Genomic DNA, 24,972 nt, shown 5'->3' with positions numbered 1-24,972 from the left:
AAAAATAATTTTTATGTCATGTTAGCAAAATTTCAATCCATAATAATTTTTGTTTTTAATTTAGAATAAAATTTCTCTGCGAGATAGAAACATGTCAGCCTCCATGTTGGTAATTTTTGCGAAAATTTTGTGAAATTCAAATAGTATTTAAAACATGATTGGAGACATTGTGCGCGGAAAAGAAAAGTCGAAATTAGTTGTTTTACAGGGTATGTATGTAATTTGAGTATTTTATTTTGATCCTTTCGCTCACATCTAGTTTCCCAAGTTTTAGTGATAAAGAGTCAACTCGGCCCTATACCAACTCGGCCCGGGTCAACTCGGCACACGTCAACTCGGCCCACTTTAAAAAAAAACATAATATGATAAAAGCAAAGCCTCAAAGCGAGCTCGATTTACTTTTAACGTGAAATAGTATAAAATAATCCATTTTTATTTTACATTTTCCTTTTTAAAACTGTCATTCAGTATTTTATACACTGCTTCCGTTTATTCTGGTTCCCTGTCCTATTATAGTTCCTATGAAAGTGCCCATGACACCAGTCCACACATCCGTTTTCAATCAGAATTCTTCAGCTTTTATCGTTATCTTATAATTCGAAAAGTTGCGATGTGTCAGTTCAGTACTTCTGACAAAAGTTTTTAAAACCATCACTATCTAGCAGATACTCGCGTTACCGTAAAGCTCGCTGTGCAAGTACGCACTTCGGGCCAGCTCTTCGAGCTCCCTATTTAACTTATAAATCTGAGTACATGCATGATATCATGTTTTAAATGAAAAAAGAAATATCTGCTATATTATTATTAGCTTAAGGTCTTCAGCGAACCCATTTTTATATACTCTGACATGACGTGAACGCTGAAGACAGACCTGTAGGGAAAGTCCACCAATATTAATAATCATGCCAGGAAACTGACACACTCGTATTCATTCTTCAAACATGCCATGAAGTAAAGTGAAGCATACCTTGATAAAACTATATATATATAATCTGTTTATAAGCCAAGGATGGACAAATAAAAATCTTATTACGAATGTAAACTACCTAATAGTTTCCGACAGATAAAAAATTCAGCACTTGGCCGCCATATTGCCAAAATGTTTGACCACGTGATTACGAGATTGACCATTACAAGCCCATGTGCTTCCAACTTTTTAATAAATTACTTTTTTCAAGATATTGAATGGGGTGAGTTACTGACTTTTGAATTCAATATAATCATATGTAAGTACTAAAAAATTAAAGAAAATAAATAAAAACATTATCTTGAATTATAAATATTGAAATCATGTCAACAAAGAATGTTCTAAATATAGTACACGACTCTACTTATATTTTTTCCCGCGAATGATGTCATACAAGGTTTTGCGTAGCTCCTAAATGTCATGGCCGACTTTGGTCGGCGTAATTGATGTTTTACATTTAAATAGGTAATTTTAATGACGCTATTTATATTTTGATACTTTAAGTGGTATAGAACAATGTTAAAATAATTGTTTTATTGCAAAATGCACAAGAATTGATTGGGACAAGGGTATTTGCAAGTGAAAAATAAGGTTAAATCAACTTATGTTATTCTGGTTAGGATTCGTAACGGGTCTAATCCAAAACTTTAATGCAGCATCAGATGAAAAAAAATTATTATTATTACCCAAATCATTGTCAATTTGAAAACTCTTTCATTACCAAAGCTGTAATAATAATTTAAAAAAATATTTTCCATGTTTGTGAATAAGTTCAAATGTTAGTTTTGTGGTTCCAACAATAAAGAGTAACAAAACAAACCAATATATTAATTAATTGAAAAGTGGGCCGAGTTGACCCGTGCCGAGTTTAAATAGGGCCAAGCTGACTCGGGGGCCGAGTACGTTTTACGGCCTAGCTGACCCTGATTCGTTTCAGTAATGGGACATTTCGGAATCGGACCATGGACATTTCTAGTCCTATAAATATGATGTCGCTTTGAGATATTTTTGCTTCTGGGCAAGCAACGTCAGACTTGACCGACATAAACTATAACAAGCCTGTAATGTCTGATATATTGGACTAGGACATTTTGGACCAGACTTTGGGACAGGCAGCACGAAATACCCAAATACAGCCCAAATATATTGAGGATATTCAAAGAGTTTAGATTTAATACTAAAGTTATTCATAATTGAACAAGTTAAATAAAATCATAATATGAAAAAGGCAAACCCCTCAAATGGAGCTCGATTTTCTTTTACTGTGAAAATAGTATAAAATAATCGTTCATTTTTATTTTACATTTTCTGTTTTAAAACTGTCTTTCGGTATTTTATACACTGCATCTGTTTAATCTGGTACTGTACTGTGACCAATTATGGTTCCCATATAAGTAAGACAGTAAGACAGTAAGACAAACTTTATTTATAGTCGGTTATGGTTATAAATAAAGTTTGTCATCGAATTTAGCACTGGCCCGGTGGCCAGCAGGACACCCGTCTACGCTTCCGTTTTCAATCAGAATACTTCGGCTTTTTCTGTTATCTTGTAATTCGAAAAGTTGCGATGACATTGTGTCAATTCGGTACTTCGGACGAAAGTTTTCAAAACCATCACTTACTGACTAACTAGCAGGTACTGGCATTACCGTAAAGATTGCTTTGTGAGCAGGCAATTTGGGCCAGCTCGAAGAGCTCGCTATTATGCGAGCCTCTGGCAAGATACAAGAAACTGTTTTTTTAAGTCGGTTTACATATTACAAGAAACATGAGCTAATAAGGTATTTACCGACAATAACAAAGACTTATTAAAACATATTTACTAACATGGTGAGCATAATATTGTCTTATTCAATAAATCCAGAATTGAATCTACATGAATATAATGTTCTATTTATCACATATAAATATAAAAAAAGTATTTTTTCAATGACGCGCATATGGTGTAATGCTAAGTTTAGCGAGCTTTAACACTATGTTTATACGAGTATTTAGCGCAAATGACATCACGTCAAAGAGTTTTTACACTAGTGTTATATCGTTTTTATTAAATGGCTTTATTAACTCAAATATTGCCCAAATATATTAAAAATAAATATTTTTTACTAAAAAAAATGCTGTTTATATAATAAATACAATATATTCTTTCACTAATATAACCAAGCATACCCAAATATACATTTTCCTATCATTGTGTTTTGAACGGAAATATACCCAAATATAGATATACTCCATTAAAGCTATTAAATTTATAAAAAATAATACAATGGACACTTGTATGAAATTTCAACAAAATTATACCTTAAAATTTTGATGTAGACAATTGATTTAATCATACCTTAATCTTAAATTGGAAAAAGATCTACATTCATTCAATGGACCTAAATCCGCAAATGTCAAGTTTATTTTCTTACAACATCTCAACTGCCTATTTCAACGGAATGAATGAAAGTTATAGCCAGCCAAGTCATATTTTTCATAAATATAAATTCATTTTCTTATCATAATCTATATTTTATACAGACAAAAATGAATATCGCTATATTTGGGTTGTTTAGGTATTTCCTGCCCAAACAATTTAGTAATTTAGTACTTTGGACATATTTCTGACCAGATATTTGGACATTTCGGACCATGCATTTAGACCATTGTATGGAAAGGCAAGTTGACTGATGACATCACAAGCAGTGTCTACTTGACATTTCAGACCAGACTGACATTTCCCTATATAATATATTGGTACAATGTTCCAGAAAATCAGGACATTTCACAAACTTCAAACTTTCATAATTTTTTTATTTTTCAAGATATTTCCAAAACTTAAAATGTTCTAAGTTAGTCTGCTTTAATACTATTATTAAAATACACTTAAAGATCCTGTGTGTTTTGTGATTGATATTGTTACTGTGTGTATACCACACTTGCAAAAAATTATATATGTATATATAATTATGCAAATAAAACAATTTTCAAACATCGAAGAATATGTAAAATGTGTATTGCAAATATTTGTGCATATTATATTTAGTCAATAAATTATATGCATTCATTTCTTATTGGAAAATTTGACTTGCAATTTATAGAAAATAAATTTCTAATTACCTCCCTTTATTTACATGATATGTTAAATTCGGTAATATCTTTATAAATAATGCTTATTGGAACTTACAAGATTGTCAAATGTTAATTTGAGCATCATTTTTATGAAATAAAACCATGAAAAAAATGTGTTACAGGATCTTTAAAAAACATTGTAAAAAAGTTGAAATTTTAGCTGGGGTTGCTAGTGATGCAATTATCAATCTAGTACTCATTAATTACAATAAGTGATGCTATAAACACTACTAGTGCTAATAGAGTGATTTTTGTTTTTTAGATTCTGTAAAGCAAAGCGGAAGACCACTGTTGATAAGCCTTATAAATAACCTGTGCCAAAGGTATTCTTTTCTCATTTTATTTGCCATATACATTTGCCAATTATGATTTTTTTTTTTTAGCTCAACTTTTTAGCTCACCTGTCACAAAGTGACAGGGTGAGCTTTTGTAATCGCTATTTGTCTGGCATCCGTCCGTCGTCCGTCCGTCGTCCGTAAACTTTTACTTTAAATGACATCTCCTTATAAACCACTGAGCAAATTTCATCCAAACTGCACAGGAATGTTCCTTTGGTGGTCACCTTTGAAAATTGTTCAAAGAATTTAATTCCATGCAATACTCTGGTTGCCATGGCAACCAAAAGAAAAAACTTAAAATATCTTCTTCTAAAAAACCCAAAGAGCTAGAGCTTAGATATTTGGCATGAAACATCTTCTAGTGAGTGTCTACAAAGTTTGTTCAAATAAAAGCCCTGGGGTCAAAATTGGCCCCGCCCCAGGGGGTCATTGATTTTCCCTATATGCATATAGTAAATACTTAAAAATTCTTCTTTTAAAGAACCCAAAGAGCTAGAGCTAAGAAATTTAGCATGAAACATGTTCTAATTGGTGTCTACCAAGTTTGTTCAAATAAAAGCCCTGGGGTCAAAATTGGCCCCGCCCCAGGGGGTCATTGATTTTCCCTATATGCATATAGTAAAAACTTAAAAAACCTTCTTTTGAAGAACCCGAAGAGCTAGAGCTAAGATATTTAGCATGAAACATGTTCTAATGGATGTCTACCAAGTTTGTTCAAATAAGAGCCCTTGGGTCAAAATTGGCCCCGCCCAGGGGGGTCATTGATTTTCCTTATATGTGTAAAGCAAAAACTTAAAAAATCTTCTTTGAAAAAAACCAAATAGCTAGAGTTTAGATACTAAGCATGAAACATCTTCTAGTAAGTGTCTAACAAGTTTGTTCAAATAAAAGCCCTGGGGTCAAAATTGGCCCCGCCCAGGGGGTCATTCATTTTCCTTAAATGTGTATAACAAAACCTTAAAAAATCTTCTTTGAAAAAAACCAAATAGCTAGAGTTTAGATATCAAGCACGAAGCATCTTCTAGTGAGTGTCTACAAAGTTTGTTCAAATAAAAGCCCTGGGGTCAAAATTGGTCCCATTCCGGGGGTCATTGATTTTCCTTATATGTGTATAGCAAAAACTTAAAAATTTTCTTCGAAAAATCCGAATAACTAGAGTTCAGATATTAAGCATGACACATTTTCTGGTAAGTGTCTACAAAGATTGTTCAAATAAAAGCCCTTGGGTCCAAACTGGCCCTGCCCCAGGTGTGTCATTGTTTTTAACTATATGTGTAAAGAAAAAACTTGACCAGCTAGACCTTAGATGTTTAGCATGAAACATCTTCTAATGGGTGTCTACCAAGTTTGTTCAAATAAAAGCCCTGGGGTTTTAACTGGCCCCGCTACGTGGGCCTATATACAGGTGAGCGACTTCAGGGCCATGATGGCCCTCTTGTTTTGAGGTATTGTTACAGTCATTTAGACGTTGCCTATGCCATTGCTGTCTGTTAACTTAGACCTTAATCATAAATTTTTAAGTTCCAGGTGTACTATCTTCATACTTGGCCACAAGATCTTTTATTACACCAGACTAACTTAGACTCATTAATGACATTCAAGATTCAAATGTCTAAATTTTGCTTGTTTTTTGGTTTTTTTAGCTCACCTGTCACAAAGTGACAGGGTGAGCTTTTGTGATCGCTTTTCGTCCGGCATCCGTCCGTTTGTACGGCGTCCTTAAACTTTTACTTTAAATGACATCTCCTCATAAACCACTAAGCCAATTTCATCCAAACTTCACAGGAATGTTCCTTTGGTGGTCACCTTTAAAAATTGTTCAAAGAATTTAATTCCATGCAGAACTCTGGTTGCCATGGCAACCGAAAGAAAAAACTTTAAATATTTTCTTTTAAAAAACCATAAGAGCTAGAGCTTAGATATTTGGCATGAAACATGTTCTAATTGGTGTCTACCAAGTTTGTTCAAATAAAAGCCCTGGGGTCAAAATTGGCCCCGCCCCAGGGGGTCATTGATTTTCCCTATATGCATATAGTAAAAACTTAAAAAAATCTTCTTTTAAAGAACCCAAAGAGCTAGAGCTAAGATATTTAGCATGAAACATATTCTAATGGGTGTCTACCAAGTTTGTTCAAATAAAAGCCCTGGGGTCAAAATTGGCCCCGCTCCGGGGGTCATTGATTTTCCCTATATGCATATAGTAAAAACTTAAAAAATCTTCTTTTAAAGAACTCAAAGAGCTATGGCTAAGATATTGAGCATCAAACATGTTCTAATAGGTGTCTACCAAGTTTGTTCAAATAAAAGCCCTTTGGTCAAAATTGGCCCCGCCCCAGGGGGTCATTGATTTTCCCTATATGCATATAGTAAAAACTTAAAAAATCTTCTTTTAAAGAACCCAAAGAGTTAGAGCTAAGATATTTAGCATGAAACATGTTCTAATAAGTGTCTACCAAGTTTGTTCAAATAAAAGCCCTGGGGTCAAAATTGGCCCTGCCCCTGGGGTCATTGATTTTCCCTATATGCATATAGTAAAAACTTAAAAAATCTTCTTTTAAAGAACTCAAATAGCTATGGCTAAGATATTTAGCATCAAAATTGTTCTAATAGGTGTCTACCAAGTTTGTTCAAATAAAAGCCCTGGGGTCAAAATTGGCACCACCCCGGGGGTCATTGATTTTTTTGCTTATATGTGTAAAGCAAAAACTTAAAAAATCTTCTTTGAAAAAAACCCAAATAGCTAGAGTTAAGATATTAAGCATGAAACATCTTTTAGTGAGTGTCTACAAAGATTGTTCAAATAAAAGCCCTGGGGTCAAAACCGGCCCCAGGGGTGTCATTGTTTTTAACTATATGTGTATAGTAAAAACTTTAAAAAAAATCTTCTTTTAAAAAGCCCAATGAGCTAGAGCTTAGATGTTTAGCATGAAACATCTTCTTATGGGTGTCTACCAAGTTTGTGCAAATAAAAGCCCTTGGGTGAAAATTGGCCCTGCAACGTTAGGGGGGGGGGGGGGGCTATATACGGGTGAGCGACCTCAGGGCCATCATGGCCCTCTTGTTTGCTTTTAGTGTCTATACCTTTGTTATTTTTGAATGGATTGTCTTGAGGATAATAATCTTATAGGATAGACCTTCAAGTTAAACTGACAGACCTTAAATTTCATTCATAAATGACCAAATGTCTAAATTTTGCTTGTTTCTTGCTATTTTTGGCTATAACTTTGTCACTGATCAATCTAGAAATTCCTTACAATGGGTTTGACGATGCACATGTTTGAAAACAATGAGTCCCGTTACAAAATCAATGAGTCATGTTGCAAAATAGTTGCGTCTTAGCATAAATACATAGCTTAAATACATTTTTAATAGCAGATCTTTGACGTGATCTGCATGTATTTCTTAACAAGGGATTAAGTGATATTTAGTATATAAAAAGTTATTTTTGCTTACTAAGTTGACATTATATCTGGCATGTATATGCGCAACATTAATTAGTAATCAGCCGGGGCATGTGTAATCACTTAGATATGCCAAAATGTTAAATGACCGTTTTTTGCTTGCTTTTTAGCTCGACTATTCGATAAGAATAAGTAGAGCTATTGTAGTACCCCGAGCGTCGGCGTCCGCGTCGGCGTAACCACTTATGTTAAAGTTTTTGTAATAGTTCAAATATTTTCAAAGTCCATTGACATATGGCTTTGAAACTTTGCACACTTGTTCACCATCATGACCCCAACCTGTAGACAGGAGGAGGTAACTCTATCAAGCATTTTGACAGAATTATGCCCCTTTTTAGCTCGACTATTCGATAAGAATAAGTAGAGCTATTGCAGTCACCCGAGCGTCGGCGTCGGCGTCGGCGTAACCACTTATGTTAAAGTTTTTGTAATAGTTCAAATATTTTCAAAGTCCATTGACATATGGCTTTGAAACTTTGCACACTTGTTCACCATCATGACCCCAACCTGTAGACAGGAGGAGGTAACTCTATCAAGCATTTTGACAGAATTATGCCCCTTTTTCGACTTAGAATTTACGTTAAAGTTTTTGTAATAGTTCAAATATTTTCAAAGTCCATTGACATATGGCTTTGAAACTTTGCACACTTGTTCAACATCATGACCCCAACCTGTAGACAGCAGGAGGTAACTCTATTAAGCATTTTGACAGAATTATGCCCCTTTTTCGACTTAGAATTTACGTTAAAGTTTTTGTAATAGTTCAAATATTTTCAAAGTCCATTGACATATGGCTTTGAAACTTTGCACGCTTGTTCAACATCATGACCCCAACCTGTAAACAGGAGGAGGTAACTCTATCAAGCATTTTGACAGAATTATGCCCCTTTTTCGACTTAGAATTTACGTTAAAGTTTTTGTAATAGTTCAAATATTTTCAAAGTCCATTGACATATGGCTTTGAAACTTTGCACACTTGTTCACCATCATAACCCCAACCTGTAAACAGGAGGAGGTAACTGTATCAGGCATTTTTTTTACTATCAAGCACTAAGAATAGTCGAGCATGCTGTCCTACCGACAGCTCTTGTTGGACTTAGAATTTACGTTAAAGTTTTTGTAATAGTTCAAATATTTTCAAAGTCCATTGACATATGGCTTTGAAACTTTGCACACTTGTTCACCATCATGACCCCAACCTGTAGACAGGAGTCGGTAACTCTATCAAGCATTTTGACAGAATTATGCCCCTTTTTGGACTTAGAATTTACGTTAAAGTTTTTGTAATAGTTCAAATATTTTCAAACTCCATTGACATATGGCTTTGAAACTTTGCACACTTGTTCACCATCATGACCCCAACCTGTAGACAAGAGGAGGTAACTCTATCAAGCATTTTGACAGAATTATGCCCCTTTTTGGACTTAGAATTTACGTTAAAGTTTTTGTAATAGTTCAAATATTTTCAAAGTCCATTGACATATGGCTTTGAAACTTTGCACACTTGTTCACCATCATGACCCCAACCTGTAAACAGGAGGAGGTAACTATATCAAGCATTTTTTTTTATATCAAGCACTAAGAATAGTCGAGCATTGCTGTCCTACCGACAGCTCTTGTTTAGCTCACCTGTCACAAAGTGACAGGGTGAGCTTTTGTGATCGCTTTTCGTCCGGCGTCCGTCCGTCCGTCCGTAAACTTTTACTTTAAATGACATCTCCTCATAAACCACTAAGCCAATTTCATCCAAACTTCACAGGAATGTTCCTTTGGTGGTCACCTTTAAAAATTGTTCAAAGAATTTAATTCCATGCAGAACTCTGGTTGCCATGGCAACCGAAAGAAAAAACTTTAAATATCTTCTCTTAAAAAAACCCAAGAGCTAGAGCTTAGATATTTGGCATGAAACATCTTCTAATGAGTGTCTACCAAGTTTGTTCAAATAAAAGCCCTGGGGTCAAAATTGGCCCCGCCCCAGGAGGTCTTTGATTTTCCCTATATGCATATAGTAAAAACTTAAAAAATCTTCTTTTAAAGAACCCAAAGAGCTAGAGCTAAGATATTTAGCATGAAATATTTTCTAATGAGTGTCTACCAAGTTTGTTCAAATAAAAGCCCTGGGGTCAAAATTGGCCCCGCCCCAGGGGGTCATTGATTTTCCCTATATGCATATAGTAAAAACTTAAAAAATCTTCTTTTAAAGAACTCAAAAAGCTAGAGCTAAGATATTTAGCATGAAACATGTTCTAATTGGTGTCTACAAAGTTTGTTCAAATAAAAGCCCTGGGGTCAAAATTGGCCCCGCCCCAGGGGGTCATTGATTTTCCCTATATGCATATTATAAGTAAAAACTTAAAAAATCTTCTTTGAAAAAAACCAAATAGCTAGAGTTTAGATATTAAGCATGAAACATCTTCTAGTGAGTGTCTACCAAGTTTGTTCAAATAAAAGCCCTGGGGTCAAAATTGGCCTCGCCCCAGGGGGTCTTTGATTTTCCCTATATGCATATAGTAAAAACTTAAAAAATCTTCTTTTAAAGAACCAAAAGAGCTAGAGCTAAGATATTTAGCATGAAACATCTTCTAATGAGTGTCTACCAAGTTTGTTCAAATAAAAGCCCTGGGGTCAAAATTGGCCCCACCCCAGGGGGTCATTGATTTTCCCTATATGCATATAGTAAAAACTTAAAAATCTTCTTTGAAAAAACACAAATAGCTAGAGTTTAGATATTAAGCATGAAACATCTTCTAATGAGTGTCTACAAAGTTTGTTCAAATAAAAGCCCTGGGGTCAAAATTGGCCCCGCCCCAGGGGGTCATTGATTTTTCCCTATATGCATATAGTAAAAACTTAAAAAAATCTTCTTTTAAAGAACTCAAAGAGCTAGATCTAAGATATTTAACATGAAACATGTTCTAATTGGTGTCTACCAAGTTTGTTCAAATAAAAGCCCTGGGGTCAAAATTGGCCTCGCCCCGGGCGTCATTGATTTTAAATGTATGTATATAGCAAAAACTTAAAAATGTTTTTTAAAAAAACCCAAATAGCTAGAGTTTAGATATTAAGCATGAAACATCTTCTAATGAGTGTCTACAAAGTTTGTTCAAATAAAAGCCCTGGGGTCAAAATTGGCCCCGCCCCAGGGGGTCATTGATTTTTCCCTATATGCATATAGTAAAAACTTAAAAAATCTTCTTTTAAACCCCCCAAACAGAAGGGGGCACATCCCCCTTCTGGCAACACCCTGATGTAATATTTGGATGGGGGACAGCGCCGAAAAAGTGGTCACTTTCTTTAACAACATTTCTCAAAATGAAAAACAGTGTTTTGGGCCTAAATAGGTCATTTTTTCACTGTTTGAGGCCTCAAAAAAGGGGGGGGGGGGCAAAAAGCCGTCGAAACACGCTTATATAAGGGAAAAGGTTAAGTAACATAATCATCAAAAACAAGCCTTATATGTCCAGTAATTGATTTATTATACAGTATTCAAATATACATTAGCCGCATCAAGACAAAACCAACATAGTGCGTTTGCCAACTTTATTACAAGTAGAGAAACTGATAGCGAACAGCATGGATCCTGATCAGACTGCGCGGATGCGCAGGCTGGTCTGGATCCATGCTGGTCTCAAACGCACTATGTTGATTTTGTCGTGACGCGGCTCAATGTATTTCAGTTTCTCTCTTCATTAGTAATGTATTTGATGAGACCTTGATTTTCTTGTTGTTGTTGTTTATTTTTCTGTATATTTGAATGTTACAGGGTTGAGAAAGTCCATGTGGTATGTTTTGAAAAATCTCCAGACTACCTTAAAGATTTTATAAACACAGAGTTTTACCAAAGGTATGATCAACTTTCATTTGATTTTTGGCCGGGTTGCACAGGTGCAAACCCGGTTTATAAAATGCGGGTGGGGAAAATACTTATTGTATCAGTTTTCTCAGCAACTACTTATCACAGCCTCTTGATAATTGGTATACACGTTAACACGTGGTCCCATACTGTGGGATTTTATTTCAGGTCTATTGCTCATCCACTTCCTGTTAATCAACTTAGTAAAATTTCAACATAATTGGTGAATGGTATAATTTTCGTAACAAATTTCTCAGTAGCATCACAGTTTTATGATATTTGGTATACAAATGCAACCTGACCTAATCTGTCTTTGACCCATTTTTTCATAGTTATGTGTGGACAAATTATCCGTTTTGACCTTTTTCATTCATTTGTCAAAGGGAGATAACTGCTTGTGACACCTCAGTTTAAGCTCAAGTGAGCATTTAGCATAGGTCAGCTGATCTGTCATCCATTCTCCAACCATCAACAGTCTACCCTCTAAAGGACACAGTTGTGATTGGATCTTCATCAAACTTGAACTAGTCATAAACTAGATCACCTTGTCAAAAAAATCTGGTAACAAAATGATCCCTCGGAAGCATTAATCACAACAAAATTACATGTAAATTGCAGACTCTGAGTCTGTACAAGAGAGATAATGAATAAGTGCAACATCACTCACGCCTCCTAGCAGGGGCTTGAGCGGTACTCAATTCTCAACCATAGTACTGGCATCAATTAACCCGGAGGACCAGAAAAATATAACAAAACTGAAATCAAATCAAAGAAAAACCTTATAAATAGTCTAGAGGTCACATTTTTATTTCTTTGTCTAAGTTTGTTTGTCTGAAATAAATTTCATCACTCATGATAAGAATACTATTTTCACAAAATCACAAAGTGACATGGTGAGCTTTTGTGATTGCTTTTCGTCCAGCATTCATCCGTAAAATTTTACTTTAATCAACATCTCCTCAGGCCCCGGTAAGCCAATTTCATGCAAACTTCACAGGAATGATCCTTCGGTGGTCACCTTTAAAAATTGTCCAAAATATTTAATTCCATGCAGAACTCATAAAAAACTGCTAAAGCTCAGAAATTAAGCATGAAACATCTTCTAGTAAGTGTCTACTAAGTTTGTTCTTATAAAAGCCCTTGGGTCAAATTTGGCAGGGTGTTATTGATTTTCCTTGTTGGCCGGGTTGCACTGGCAAAAACTTTCGTAACAGTTTTCTCAGCAACTACTTATCACAGCCTTTTAATATTTGGTATACAGCATCAACACATGGTCCCATACTGTGGGATTCGATTTCAGGTCTGTCGCTCATCTACTTCCTGTTTGCTGACCTAGTTAAATTTTCAACATTAATGGTCAATAGCAGGAAATTTTCGTAACAGTTATCTCAGCAACTACTTATCACAGCCTTTTGATATTTGGTATACAGCATCAACACATGGTCCCATACTGTGGGATTCGATTTTAGGTCTGTCGCTAATCTACTTCCTGTTTTGGACCTAGTTAAAGTTTGGACATTAATGGTCAATGGTAGGAAATTTTCGTAACAGTTTTCTCAGCAACTACTTATCACAGCCTCTTGATATTTGGTATACAGCATCAACACATGGTCCCATACTGTGGGATTCGATTTCAGGTCTGTCGCTCATCCACTTCCTGTTTGCCGACTTAGTTAAATTTTCTACATTAATGCTCAATGGTAGGAAATTTTCGTAACAGTTTTCTCAGCAACTACTTATCACAGCCTCTTGATATTTGGCATACAGCATTAACATATGGTCCCATACCGTGGGATTTGATTTCAGGTCTGTCGCTCATCCACTTCCTGTTTGCCGACTTAGTTAAATTTTCAACATTAGTGGTCAATAGTAAGAAATTTTCGTAACAGTTTTCTCAGCAACTACTTATCACAGCCTCTTCATATTTAGCACACAGCATTAACATATGGTCCCATACCGTGGGATTCGATTTCAGATCTGTCTCTCCTCCACTTCCTGTTTGCAAACTTAGTTAAATTATCAACATTAATGGTCAATATATAGTAAGAAATTTTCGTAACAGTTTTCTCAGCAACTACTTATCACAGCCTTTTGATATTTGGTATACAGCATCAAGGCATGGTCCCATACTGTGGGATTCGATTTCAGGTCTGTTGCTAATCTACTTCCAGTTTGTTGACCTAGTTAAATTTTGGACATTAATGGTCAATGGTAGGAAATTTTTGTAACAGTTTTCTCAGCAACTAATTATCACAGCCTCTTGATATTTGGTATACAGCATTATCACATGGTCCTATACTGGTATACAGCATCAACACATTGTCTCATATCGTGGGATTTGATTTCAGGTCTGTGGCTCATCCACTTCCTGTATGCCGACTTAGTTAAATTTTGACATAATTAATGATCAATAGATAGTAGGAAATTTTCGTAACAGTTTTCTCAGCAACTACTTACCACAGCCTCTTGATATGTGGTTCACAGCATTGACATGTGGTCCCATATTGTGGGATTCCATTTCAGGTCTGATGCTCATTACCAACTAAGTTAAATTTTCAACATCAATGGTCAAGACAGTGGTAGAAAATTTAAGTAACATCACAGCCTCATGATATTTTGTATACATATGCAACCCGGCCTTTTCTGTCTTTGACCCATTTTATGTATGTACATAGTAAAAACTTTAAAAAAACTTCTTTTAAAAAACCCAAAGAGCTAGAGCTTAGATATTAAACATGAAACATCTTCTAGTGTGTGTCTACCAAGTTTTTTTTCAAATAAAAGCCCTGGGGTCAAAATTGGCCCAACCCTGGGGGGGGGGGGGGTCATTGATTTTCCTTAATACATGTATGTATACATTAAAAATTAAAAAAAAATTCTTTTAAAAAACCCAAGGAGCTAGAGCTTAGATATTAAGCATGAAACTTCTTCTAGTGAGTGCCTACCAAGTTTGTTCTAATTAAAGCCCTGGGGTTAAATTTGGCCGCACCCTGAGAGGTAATTGATTTTCCTTATATCTGCATGTACATATTTAGTAAAAAACTCAAAGAATCTTCTTTTAGAAAACCCAAAGAGCTAGAGGTTAGATATTAAGCATAACAAATCTTCTAATGGGTCACAGTCTTCCAAGTTTGTTTTAATAGTATCTCTGGGGTAAAAATTGGCCCCACCCTAGGGGGCATTGATTTCTCTTATATGTTCACATCTTTTGGAACTGTTGTTTACCCTTAGCAATAGCAACCAGTAATGTTTTTACACATGCACTATTTCAGATGCAAATATGAACTTTGATATATCAGACTGCTTTTGTTAGCTCGACTTTTCTATGAAAAGGGGAGCTATCCTACTCGCCCCGGCGTCGGCGTCGGCGTTGGCGTCACACCTTGGTTAAGTTTTTCGTACCACCCCACTTTATTTCAGAAGTATTACAAGTATGGCTTTGAAACTTACCATACTTGTTCACCATCATAACCTCCATCTACAGACAAGAGTACATAACTCTGTCAAGGTTTTTGACAGAATTATGGCCCTTTTTTGACTTAGAAAGTGTATTGAGCTTGGTTAAGTTTTTTGTACCACCTCACTTTATTTCAAAACCATTGGAGGTATTGCTTTGAAACTGACCATACTTGTTTACCATCACGACTTTCATCAACAGACAAGAGGACATAACTCTGTCAAGGTTTTTGACAGAATTATGCCCCTTTTTGACTTAGAAAATACATTGAATATGGGTAAAATCCACTTATTGCCTTAACCCTTTGAGATATTGCTTTGAAACTTTTAATGCTATTTCACATCATTACCCCCATCTGTACGCAAGAGAAGGTAACTCTGTCAAGGATTTGTTTTAAAAATTAAGGCCTTTTATCGACTTAGAATCTTGGTTAAGTTTTTAGTACCAGTCCACTTTTTGACTGAACTGTTTGAGATATTAATTTGAAAGTTGGAATACTTGTTTACAATCATGATTCCCAAACATGTCCAGGAGAAGGTAATTCTGTCAAAGATTTTATTTGAATTATGGCCCTTAACTGTCAATGTTTTGTATTATAGGCAAGCACTAAAAAACTTAAAAAATCTAAAAAAATTCATTCCTATCCACTTGTTCACTTTACCATAAATTATGTCATATAAACATTGCTGTAATATTCAAGGGTATCAAACAACTAGTTCACTTTAAAAATACAGAGATTCTTGTATTGCCTTTTACTGCAAAAACTTTTTTTATTGGCAAGCAATAAAAAAGTCGAGCGCGCTGTCTTACGGACTGCTCTTGTTTAAAGATTACAATAATACTTGTTCCTTGTCATGGAGTGTTTTATGACTAGGCCCATTATACCACAGAAATGCATTATTATATAACAATTACAGTTATACTTATTTAGTATTTTGTATGGAGGTCAAAATACTTCTTTGTTTACATTTTTCTTATTTAATTTAAAATAATTTTGGCGCCACTTTCTTCATTTAGCATGTTCTAAAACCTTTCATTCGACAATATCAAAGGATTCTAAAGAAGTAATTAAGATCTTGTTTCCAAGGAGAAATGTGCCGTTTAATAACCAGGCTAAGGTGTTACATTCCTTTATGACTTTACTACACTATAATCATATAGTTTGGTGAGCTATATGTATTGTACTCACTCAAGGCGTCAGTGTCGGCGTCACATTGTGGTAAAGTTTTTGCTTGTAAGTTGGCATTTCTAAACCTACTGAAGCATGGATCAAAACTTCACACATTTATTTGAGAGCATAATAGGAGTTCACTATTAAAGGCCCATAATTTGGACATAGATTTTGACAGAGTTATGGCCCTTTTGTACCTAAACTTTTGTACTTAAGGCCCATAATTTGGACATAGATTTTGACAGAGTTATGGCCCTTTTGTACCTAAACTTTTGTACTCGGGAAAATTTTACATTTAGCAGGCTCATGGTATTAATAATCGAGCACATTGTCCTATGACAGGTCTTGTTCATTGTTAGCCATTTTTAGCTCACCTGTCACAATGTGACAGGGTGAGCTTTCGTGATCGCTTTTCGGCCGGCGCCCGTAAACTTTTACTTTAAATGACATCTCCTCATAAACCACTAAGCCAATTTCATCCAAACTTCACAGGAATGTTATTTTGGTGGTCACCTTTGAAAATGTTCAAAGAGTTTAATTCCATGCAGAACTCTGGTTGCCATGGCAACCAAAAGAAAAAACTTTAAATATCTTCTTCTAAAAAACCCAAAGAGCTAGAGCTTAGATATTTGGCATGAAACATCTTCTAGTGAATGTCTACCAAGTTTGTTCAAATAAAAGCCCTGGGGTCAAAATTGGCCCTGCCCCAGGGGGTCATTGATTTTCCCTATATGCATGTAGTAAAAACTTAAAAAACTTCTTTTAAAGAACCTTAAGAGCTAGAGCTATGATATTTAGCATGAAACATCTTCTAATGGATGTTTACCAAGTTTGTTCAAATATGAGCCCTGGGGTCAAAATTCGCCCCGCCCCGGGGGTCATTGATTTTCCTTATATGTGTATAGCAAAAACTTAAAAAACTTCTTTGAAAAAAACGAAATAGCTAGAGTTTAGATATTAAGCATGAAACATCTTCTAGTGAGTGTCTACAAAGTTTGTCCAAATAAAAGCCCTGGGGTCAAAATTCATTGTTTTTAACTATATGTGTAAAGAAAAAACTTAAAAAATCTACTTAAAAAAAACCAACCAGCTAGACCTTAGATGTTTAGCATGAAACATCTTATAATGGGTGTGTACCAAGTTTGTTCAGATAAAAGCCCTGGGGTTTAAACTGGCCCCGCTCTGTTGGCCTATATACAGGTGAGCAACTTAAGGGCCATGATGGCCCTCTTTTTTATATTTTTCTATTAACCCCCCCCACCCCCCCCCCCCCCAAAAAAAAAAAAAACAGGAAGAGAAACGCTGTGAGCAAGATTGGTTTTGAAGGTTTTAATGATTAAAAAATATAAACTATAGTAAACTTTGTAAATTGTGTTAGTATGTCTTCAATGCTTTAATCAACTGAAGAACTTGGCTGCTTTTCCTGGAGAGGGTAGGGGGTAGTGAAGAGGAAAAGTAGTCATTGTTCCATTTTATCTTGTGTTATTTTGTCATGGATATTTTTCTTCAGACTTGTATTTCACGATGGGTCAACAGATGTTCTCGGATGGGAGAGTGCTGAAAATCTCTCTGTAGATACTGACCTTGTGAAGTATCTTAGCAACAGATCTGGTCACCATGCCAATAATAATGTTGCTATAGTGATTGACAGTCTCAGTCCAATGATGTTACATCGTCAAGCACCTTACACATGTCAGACTCTGTCCAGATTGACGTCTGCTAAAATACAGGGTAATGAGCATCTTGGTGATATAAATGAGCCGCGTCACGACAAAACCAACATATGGCGTTTGTGACCAGCATGGATCCAGACCAGCCTGCGCATCCGCGCAGTCTGATCAGGATCCATGCTGTTTGCTTACCAAGTCTATTACAAGAGGAGAAACTAATAGCGAACAGCACTATGTTGGTGATGTCGTGACACGGCTCAAATTACATGGCATCGGTGAAAAAAGAAAAAGTTGTTATAAAATTGCTATATTTAAAATGTCTTGAATGAGTTTCCATCTGTGATATCAGTATTAAGGTGGAAATTAATATTTTAATCTTGAGTATGAAAAAAATTTACAACTTGTTTTACAATTCTTTATCGTGTTTTTCATATAATATTAGGTGATTAAAGTAATCGAAAAAATTCTGTGTAGTGTTTATTTCATATTTTTGAGAAACCAATGTAAAACTTTGCAATTTCTTACACAGATTGTTTTATCTATATTTTCAGAAGCTGAAGTAGAACAAGTTGTCTGTTTACTACATAGAGATCTCCATGACGACCATAGCATAGTTTTATTAAATCACTTAGCAACCACCATTGTCAAGGTCACACCACCAAAACTAGGTCATTTTCATGTGGCCTGTAATACACTGCATAAAAGACTATCAGGGAAAGTTATTAGAATTGTAAGTATTGAGTAAATAATAACATATTGTTTGTAAAGGTTAGTCAATGTATTTAATACTACACCAGGTCCCTTGTTTGCTAAGATTTAAGGATCAGGGTGAAAATTAAAAAATCAAAAACTCTCTATTGTTGACCTTCAAAGATGAAATATTCAATATGTTCTTGATAAAGCTGGACTTCAAATAGCCTATTTAGGAAATTTTAGAATATATTAATTGTTACATTACTAAACATGGGCATTTTACAGTTGTTCCAAATGTTGATCTTGATCCCAAAAAAAAGTAACCTTATTTTAATTGAATTATATTTTGTATTTGAATTGTTATTTGTCCATTTCATCCCAAAATGTTGTTGTTCCTTGCGAATCAGCAATTTTTTACATTTTTAGCTTGACTATTTGAAGAATATGGAGAGCTATTGCAGTTGCATTGGCGTCCACGTCTGTGTCAACGTTGGTTAAAGTTTTAAGTCAAATATCTCACTTATTGCTTGAGATTTTCAATTGAAACTTACAATACTTATTAGCTCGACTATTCGATAAGAATAAGTAGAGCTATTGCTGTCACCCGAGCGTCGGCGTCGGCGTAACCACTTATGTTAAAGTTTTTGTAATAGTTCAAATATTTTCAAAGTCCATAGACATATGGCTTTGAAACTTTGCACACTTGTTCACCATCATGACCCCAACCTGTAGACAGGAGGAGGTAACTCTATCAAGCATTTTGACAGAATTATGCCCCTTTTTCGACTTAGAATTTACGTTAAAGTTTTTGTAATAGTTCAAATATTTTCAAAGTCCATTGACATATGGCTTTGAAACTTTGCACACTTGTTCACCATCATGACCCCAACCTGTAGACAGGAGGAGGTAACTCTATCAAGCATTTTGACAGAATTATGCCCCTTTTTCGACTTAGAATTTACGTTAAAGTTTTTGTAATAGTTCAAATATTTTCAAAGTCCATTGACATATGGCTTTGAAACTTTGCACACCTGTTCACCATCATGACCCCAACCTGTAAACAGGAGGAGGTAACTCTTTTAAGCATTTTGACAGAATTATGCCCCTTTTTCGACTTAGAATTTACGTTAAAGTTTTTGTAATAGTTCAAATATTTTCAAAGTCCATTGACATATGGCTTTGAAACTTTACACACTTGTTCACCATCATGACCCCAACCTGGAAACAGGAGGAGGTAACTCTATCAAGCATTCTGACAGAATTATGCCCCTTTTTCGACTTAGAATTTACGTTAAAGTTTTTGTAATAGTTCAAATATTTTCAAAGTCCATTGACATATGGCTTTGAAACTTTGCACACTTGTTCACCATCATGACCCCAACCTGTAAACAGGAGGAGGTAACTCTATCAAGCATTTTGACAGAATTATGCCCCTTTTTCGACTTAGAATTTACGTTAAAGTTTTTGTAATAGTTCAAATATTTTCAAAGTCCATTGACATATGGCTTTGAGACTTTACACACTTGTTCACCATCATGACCCCAACCTGGAAACAGGAGGAGGTAACTCTATCAAGCATTTTGACAGAATTATGCCCCTTTTTCGACTTAGAATTTACGTTAAAGTTTTTGTAATAGTTCAAATATTTTCAAAGTCCATTGACATATGGCTTTGAAACTTTGCACACTTGTTCACCATCATGACCCCAACCTGTAAACAGGAGGAGGTAACTCTATCAAGCATTTTTTTTACTATCAAGCACTAAGAATAGTCGAGCGTTGCTGTCCTACCGACAGCTCTTGTTTATAATAACAATGTACATCAGATTGACAAGTTGGATAACTCTGTCTACAATATTTACAGAATTATGCCCCTTTTTAACTTAAAAATTTTGGTTAAAGTTTTTTGTATTATCTCTAATATTTACAATTTGGCATGTTTCAGGATGAGCACTTTAACCTGGATGAGCAGTATTGTATTCAGGATGTCACAGAAGTGAAAAATGTTGATACATCTACTGTTGCTATGGAAACTAAACAGGTATGTTTAATTTGAGCTACGTCACGACAAAACCAATGTAATGGGTTTGCGACTGGCATGGATCCAGACCAGCCTGCGCATCTGCGCAGTCTGATCAGGATCCATGCTGTTCGCTTATCAACTCTATAACAAAAGGAGAAACTGACAGCGAACAGCATGGATCATGATCAGACTGCGCGGATGCTCAAGCTGGTCTGGATCCATGCTGGTGTTGGTTTTGTCGTGACGCGGCACATTTTATTTGCTATGGAAATATCCGTTGTTTATTGTGTTTTGACCTAGGGTTTGAAATAGTATCTTAGTATCAATGTGTAATTTACATAGAGCATATTGAATGAGTGTAGGTTTAATATTGAACGGTTGAAAAAAATCATTTTACCCGACCTCTAGCGAGCATAATATTGTTTTATTCAACAAGTTTAATAAATTTAATATTGAATCTACACAAATTTAATATTCTATTTATCGAACATCTGATATAAGAACGGTAAACTGTTAAAAAGAATCATTATTCATTGATGCGCACGCTTTTAATGTAACACTATCATTAGCGCGCTTTTACGCTATGTATATAACCCAAATGACGTCACATCAAAGTGTTATTACAGTAGTGTGATATAGTATTTAGCTCGACTATTCGCAGAATAATAGAGCTAATGCAGTCACCCATTTGTTGGCTTCCCTGCGGTTAAGTTTTTGCATGTACGCTGGTATCTCCATAACTACTGAAGGGAATGGATTGAAACTTCATACACTTGTTCTCTGTGATTATCTAACATGATTGGCACACGTCCCATTACTCTGATTTGCTTTTTTGCATAATTATGCCCCTTTATGGACTTTAAAATTCTTGGGTAAGTTTTTGCATGTAAGCTGGTATCTCCATAACTACTGAAGGGAATGGATTGAAACTTCACACACTTGTTCTCTGTGATTATCTTACATGATTGGCACAAGTCCCATAACTCTGATTTGCCTTTTTGCATAAAAATGCCCCTTTTTCGAGTTAGAAATCCTTGGTTAAGTTTTTGCGTGTAAGCTGGTATCTCCATAACTCATGAAGGGAATGGATTGAAACTTCGCACGCTTGTTCTCTGTGATTATTTTACATGATTGGCACAAGTCCCATGACCTTTGATTTTTTTTTTTCATAATTATGCCCCTTTTTCAGCTTAGAAATTCTTGGTAAAGGTTTTGCTTGTAAACTGGGTATAATCACCATAACTACTGAAGGGTTTGTGCCGTTTTTGGGACAATTTTATGCATTCATAATAATAAAGCAGTGATTTACTCGATAAAACATCTTAATAACAAGCCTTTATACCTTTCCAGACAATTTTATGTATTCATATAGGTAAGCATTATTATACTCAGTGAAACACCCTTGTGACAACTTTTTCGAATAGTCGAGTGTTACTGTCTTCCAACAGTTCTTGTTATTAAATGGCTTTATTACACTCCTGCGCTGTGGTTTATGTGATCAAGAGACATTTTCTTTATTATTTGAGCCGCGTCATGACAAAACCAACATAATGGGTTTGCGACCAGCAAGGATCCAGACCAGCCTGCGCATCCGCGCAGTCTGATGAGGATCCATGCAGTTCCCTTACCAACCCTATTACAAATAGAGAAACTGATAGTGAACAGCATGGATCCTGATCAGACTGCGCGGATGCTCAGGCTGGTTTGGATCCATTCTGGTCGCAAACGCACTATGTTGGTTTTGTCGTGACGCAGCCCATTTAAAGCATTCTGTCATATCAAAAAGACTACCTCTATATAACATAATTATTCATTCTTTTGAATTCCTTATTTATTTTACAAAATTATTCTTCTTCCAACATCTGTGTATTTCACAAAATTGTTCATTCTATGTTTCAAGGGGGTTTAACTCCTCCCTTTGAAAGAAATTGCTATTTATTGTTTACAATATCAAATAACATATTCTTTTTTTCTTTTGAGAAGTATTTTCAATTTTTCATCAATGAATGAACAATTTTTCTGAATTAAAAGTTAATTATTATTTGTTTGCAGACTGTCTCTGCAAAGATTTGTATTGATTAATTTATTACCTTACTTGGAACTTCATTATTCAAATATATTTATGATGAATGTACCATAAAAAATGTATTTTATAGAGTGACCCTACTGCCAATTTGACCTTCAATCTGACCTTGACAGATAAAGAAAAGGAGGCTAGAAGTCAAGTCAAGTTACCGTACACATATGATGCTAACAGGTACAACATTTTGTTTCCATGGAGACTGTCAATAAACCAAGTTCTCCACTTGAAAACTGTGGCTCACAGATAGATCAATGTACAAGATGGCTGAGCCTTTCATACAAAAATCCTCCTAGATTATTTTAATTAACCAAATTGTCCAATAGAAATTGTTGATTCTAGGATAAGTGAGTGTGAATGGGTAGAATGACTTGGACTTTCATGCACAACTCGCACTACATAGCTCAACATTTGAATAAAATATAAATTAATGGACACTTAATGACAATCACTCTGTGCAAGTTTGGTTGAAATAATTGAGCCGCGTCATGACAAAACCAACATAGTGGGTTTGCGACCAGCATGGATCCAGACCAGCCTGCGCATCCGCGCAGTCTGATCAGGATCCATGCTGTTCGCTTACAGACCCTATAACAAGTAAAGAAACTTATAGCTAACAGCATGGATCCTGATCAGACTGCGCTGATGCGCAGGCTGGTCTGGATCCATGCTGGTCGCAAACCCATTATGTTGGTTGTGTCGTGACGCGGCTCAATTATTTCAACCAAACTTGCACAGACTGATTGTCATTAAGTGTCCATTCATTTATATTTTACAGAACATCAACAGATCAGTTACAATGTACTATTGTAATTCATACAACTCCATTAATTAATTTCAATGTACATGTAGTCAATTTCAATGTACAAGTAATTTCATATTTAAAAAAGAAGACAACTCTATTAATCAATTTTATTGTATATGTCATTCATTTTCTAAAGAGCAGACAACTATTATTCAATAACATTATACTTGTAATACTTATTCAAAGAGAAGACAACTCTATAATTCAATTACATTATACATTCAGTCAATATTTTAAAAAGAGGACAACTGTATCTACATGTAATTCATATTTCAAAGAGACGGCAACTGTGTTAATCAATTACATTAAACATGTATTCCATATTTTAAAGAGAAGACAACTCTATTAATCAATTACAGTGAACATATTATCCATATTTTAAAGGGAAGACAACTCTTTAAATCCTTTTTTATTGTGATGCAATTGATTATTTTATTTAACTATATTTGGTTGGAAATTGAGAATAATGTTACTTTAATGAGCCTCTAATTGATATGTTTTTTTTGCAGGGAAGACAACTTTACAAATTTTGGAGAGGGCAAAATATTTTATCAGCCTGATGATGCTGATGATTTTGATGAAGAAGATCCAGATGATGACCTTGACATTTGACAGTGTGTCCATGCAGACACAAGGTCGATTTATTCTAAATATGGCAAGAACATTTGAAACTTTTGGGTGTCACCATGCCATTGGTTTATGTCCAGTAAATAAATAAAATAAACAGGCATTTGAGAGTTTGATAGCACTGCCATGCAGACTTGAGGTCAATTCCTTCTGAATGTTGCAAGAACATTTGAATATTGGATTGCTTGCATGCAACAAAAAGAGACATTTTAGAATTTGATATTACCGCCATGTCATAACTTCATGTCAAGTCAATTGAATAGACATTGGAGAAGTTAATTGCACAACCATGTCATTGGTGCATGATCATTGTATAATGGATGGTCACTGTGTCATAGGATCATGCCAAATTATTTATTTTAACATAATTGAGCCGTGTCACGACAAAACCAACATAATGGCTTTGCGACCAGCATGGATCCAGACCAGCCTGCGCATCCGCGCAGTCTGATCAGGATCCATGCTGTTCGCTATCAGTTTCTTTACTTGTTATAGAGTTTGTAAGCGAACAGCATGGATCCTGATCAGACTGCGCGGATGCGCAGGCTGGTCTGGATCCATGCTGGTCGCAAAGCCATTATGTTGGTTTTGTCGTGACACGGCTTATATTAAGCTCCCTGAGCTCCAAGTTTTTTCAAATTTCGTATAAATCTCACCTGATTTTATGAAATAATATACAATGTGATTTTCATGTCTGCAAAAGGGTATAGACGT

The 24,972-nt window shown here is 35.3% G+C and overlaps 1 protein-coding gene across 1 annotated transcript; it reads left to right on the top strand.

The window, feature by feature from the left end:
- The first annotated feature begins 57 nt into the window (after positions 1 to 57).
- On the top strand, positions 58 to 24,351 carry LOC132718097 (elongator complex protein 5-like). Its single transcript, XM_060701726.1, has 8 exons — positions 58 to 209; positions 4,344 to 4,404; positions 11,644 to 11,724; positions 17,872 to 18,092; positions 18,583 to 18,761; positions 20,669 to 20,764; positions 22,903 to 23,003; positions 24,141 to 24,351. Exons 1-8 carry the CDS (start codon positions 155 to 157, stop codon positions 24,241 to 24,243), a joined length of 897 nt encoding a protein of 298 aa, XP_060557709.1. The 5' UTR covers positions 58 to 154; the 3' UTR covers positions 24,244 to 24,351.
- The last annotated feature ends 621 nt before the right edge of the window (positions 24,352 to 24,972 follow it).

This window comes from Ruditapes philippinarum, unplaced genomic scaffold, assembly GCF_026571515.1.
Source record: "Ruditapes philippinarum isolate M1 unplaced genomic scaffold, ASM2657151v2 ctg3042_1_1_1_1, whole genome shotgun sequence".
NCBI lineage: Eukaryota > Metazoa > Mollusca > Bivalvia > Venerida > Veneridae > Ruditapes > Ruditapes philippinarum.
Note: the sequence above shows the minus strand (reverse complement) of the source record. Positions and strands in the feature narration are given on the sequence as shown.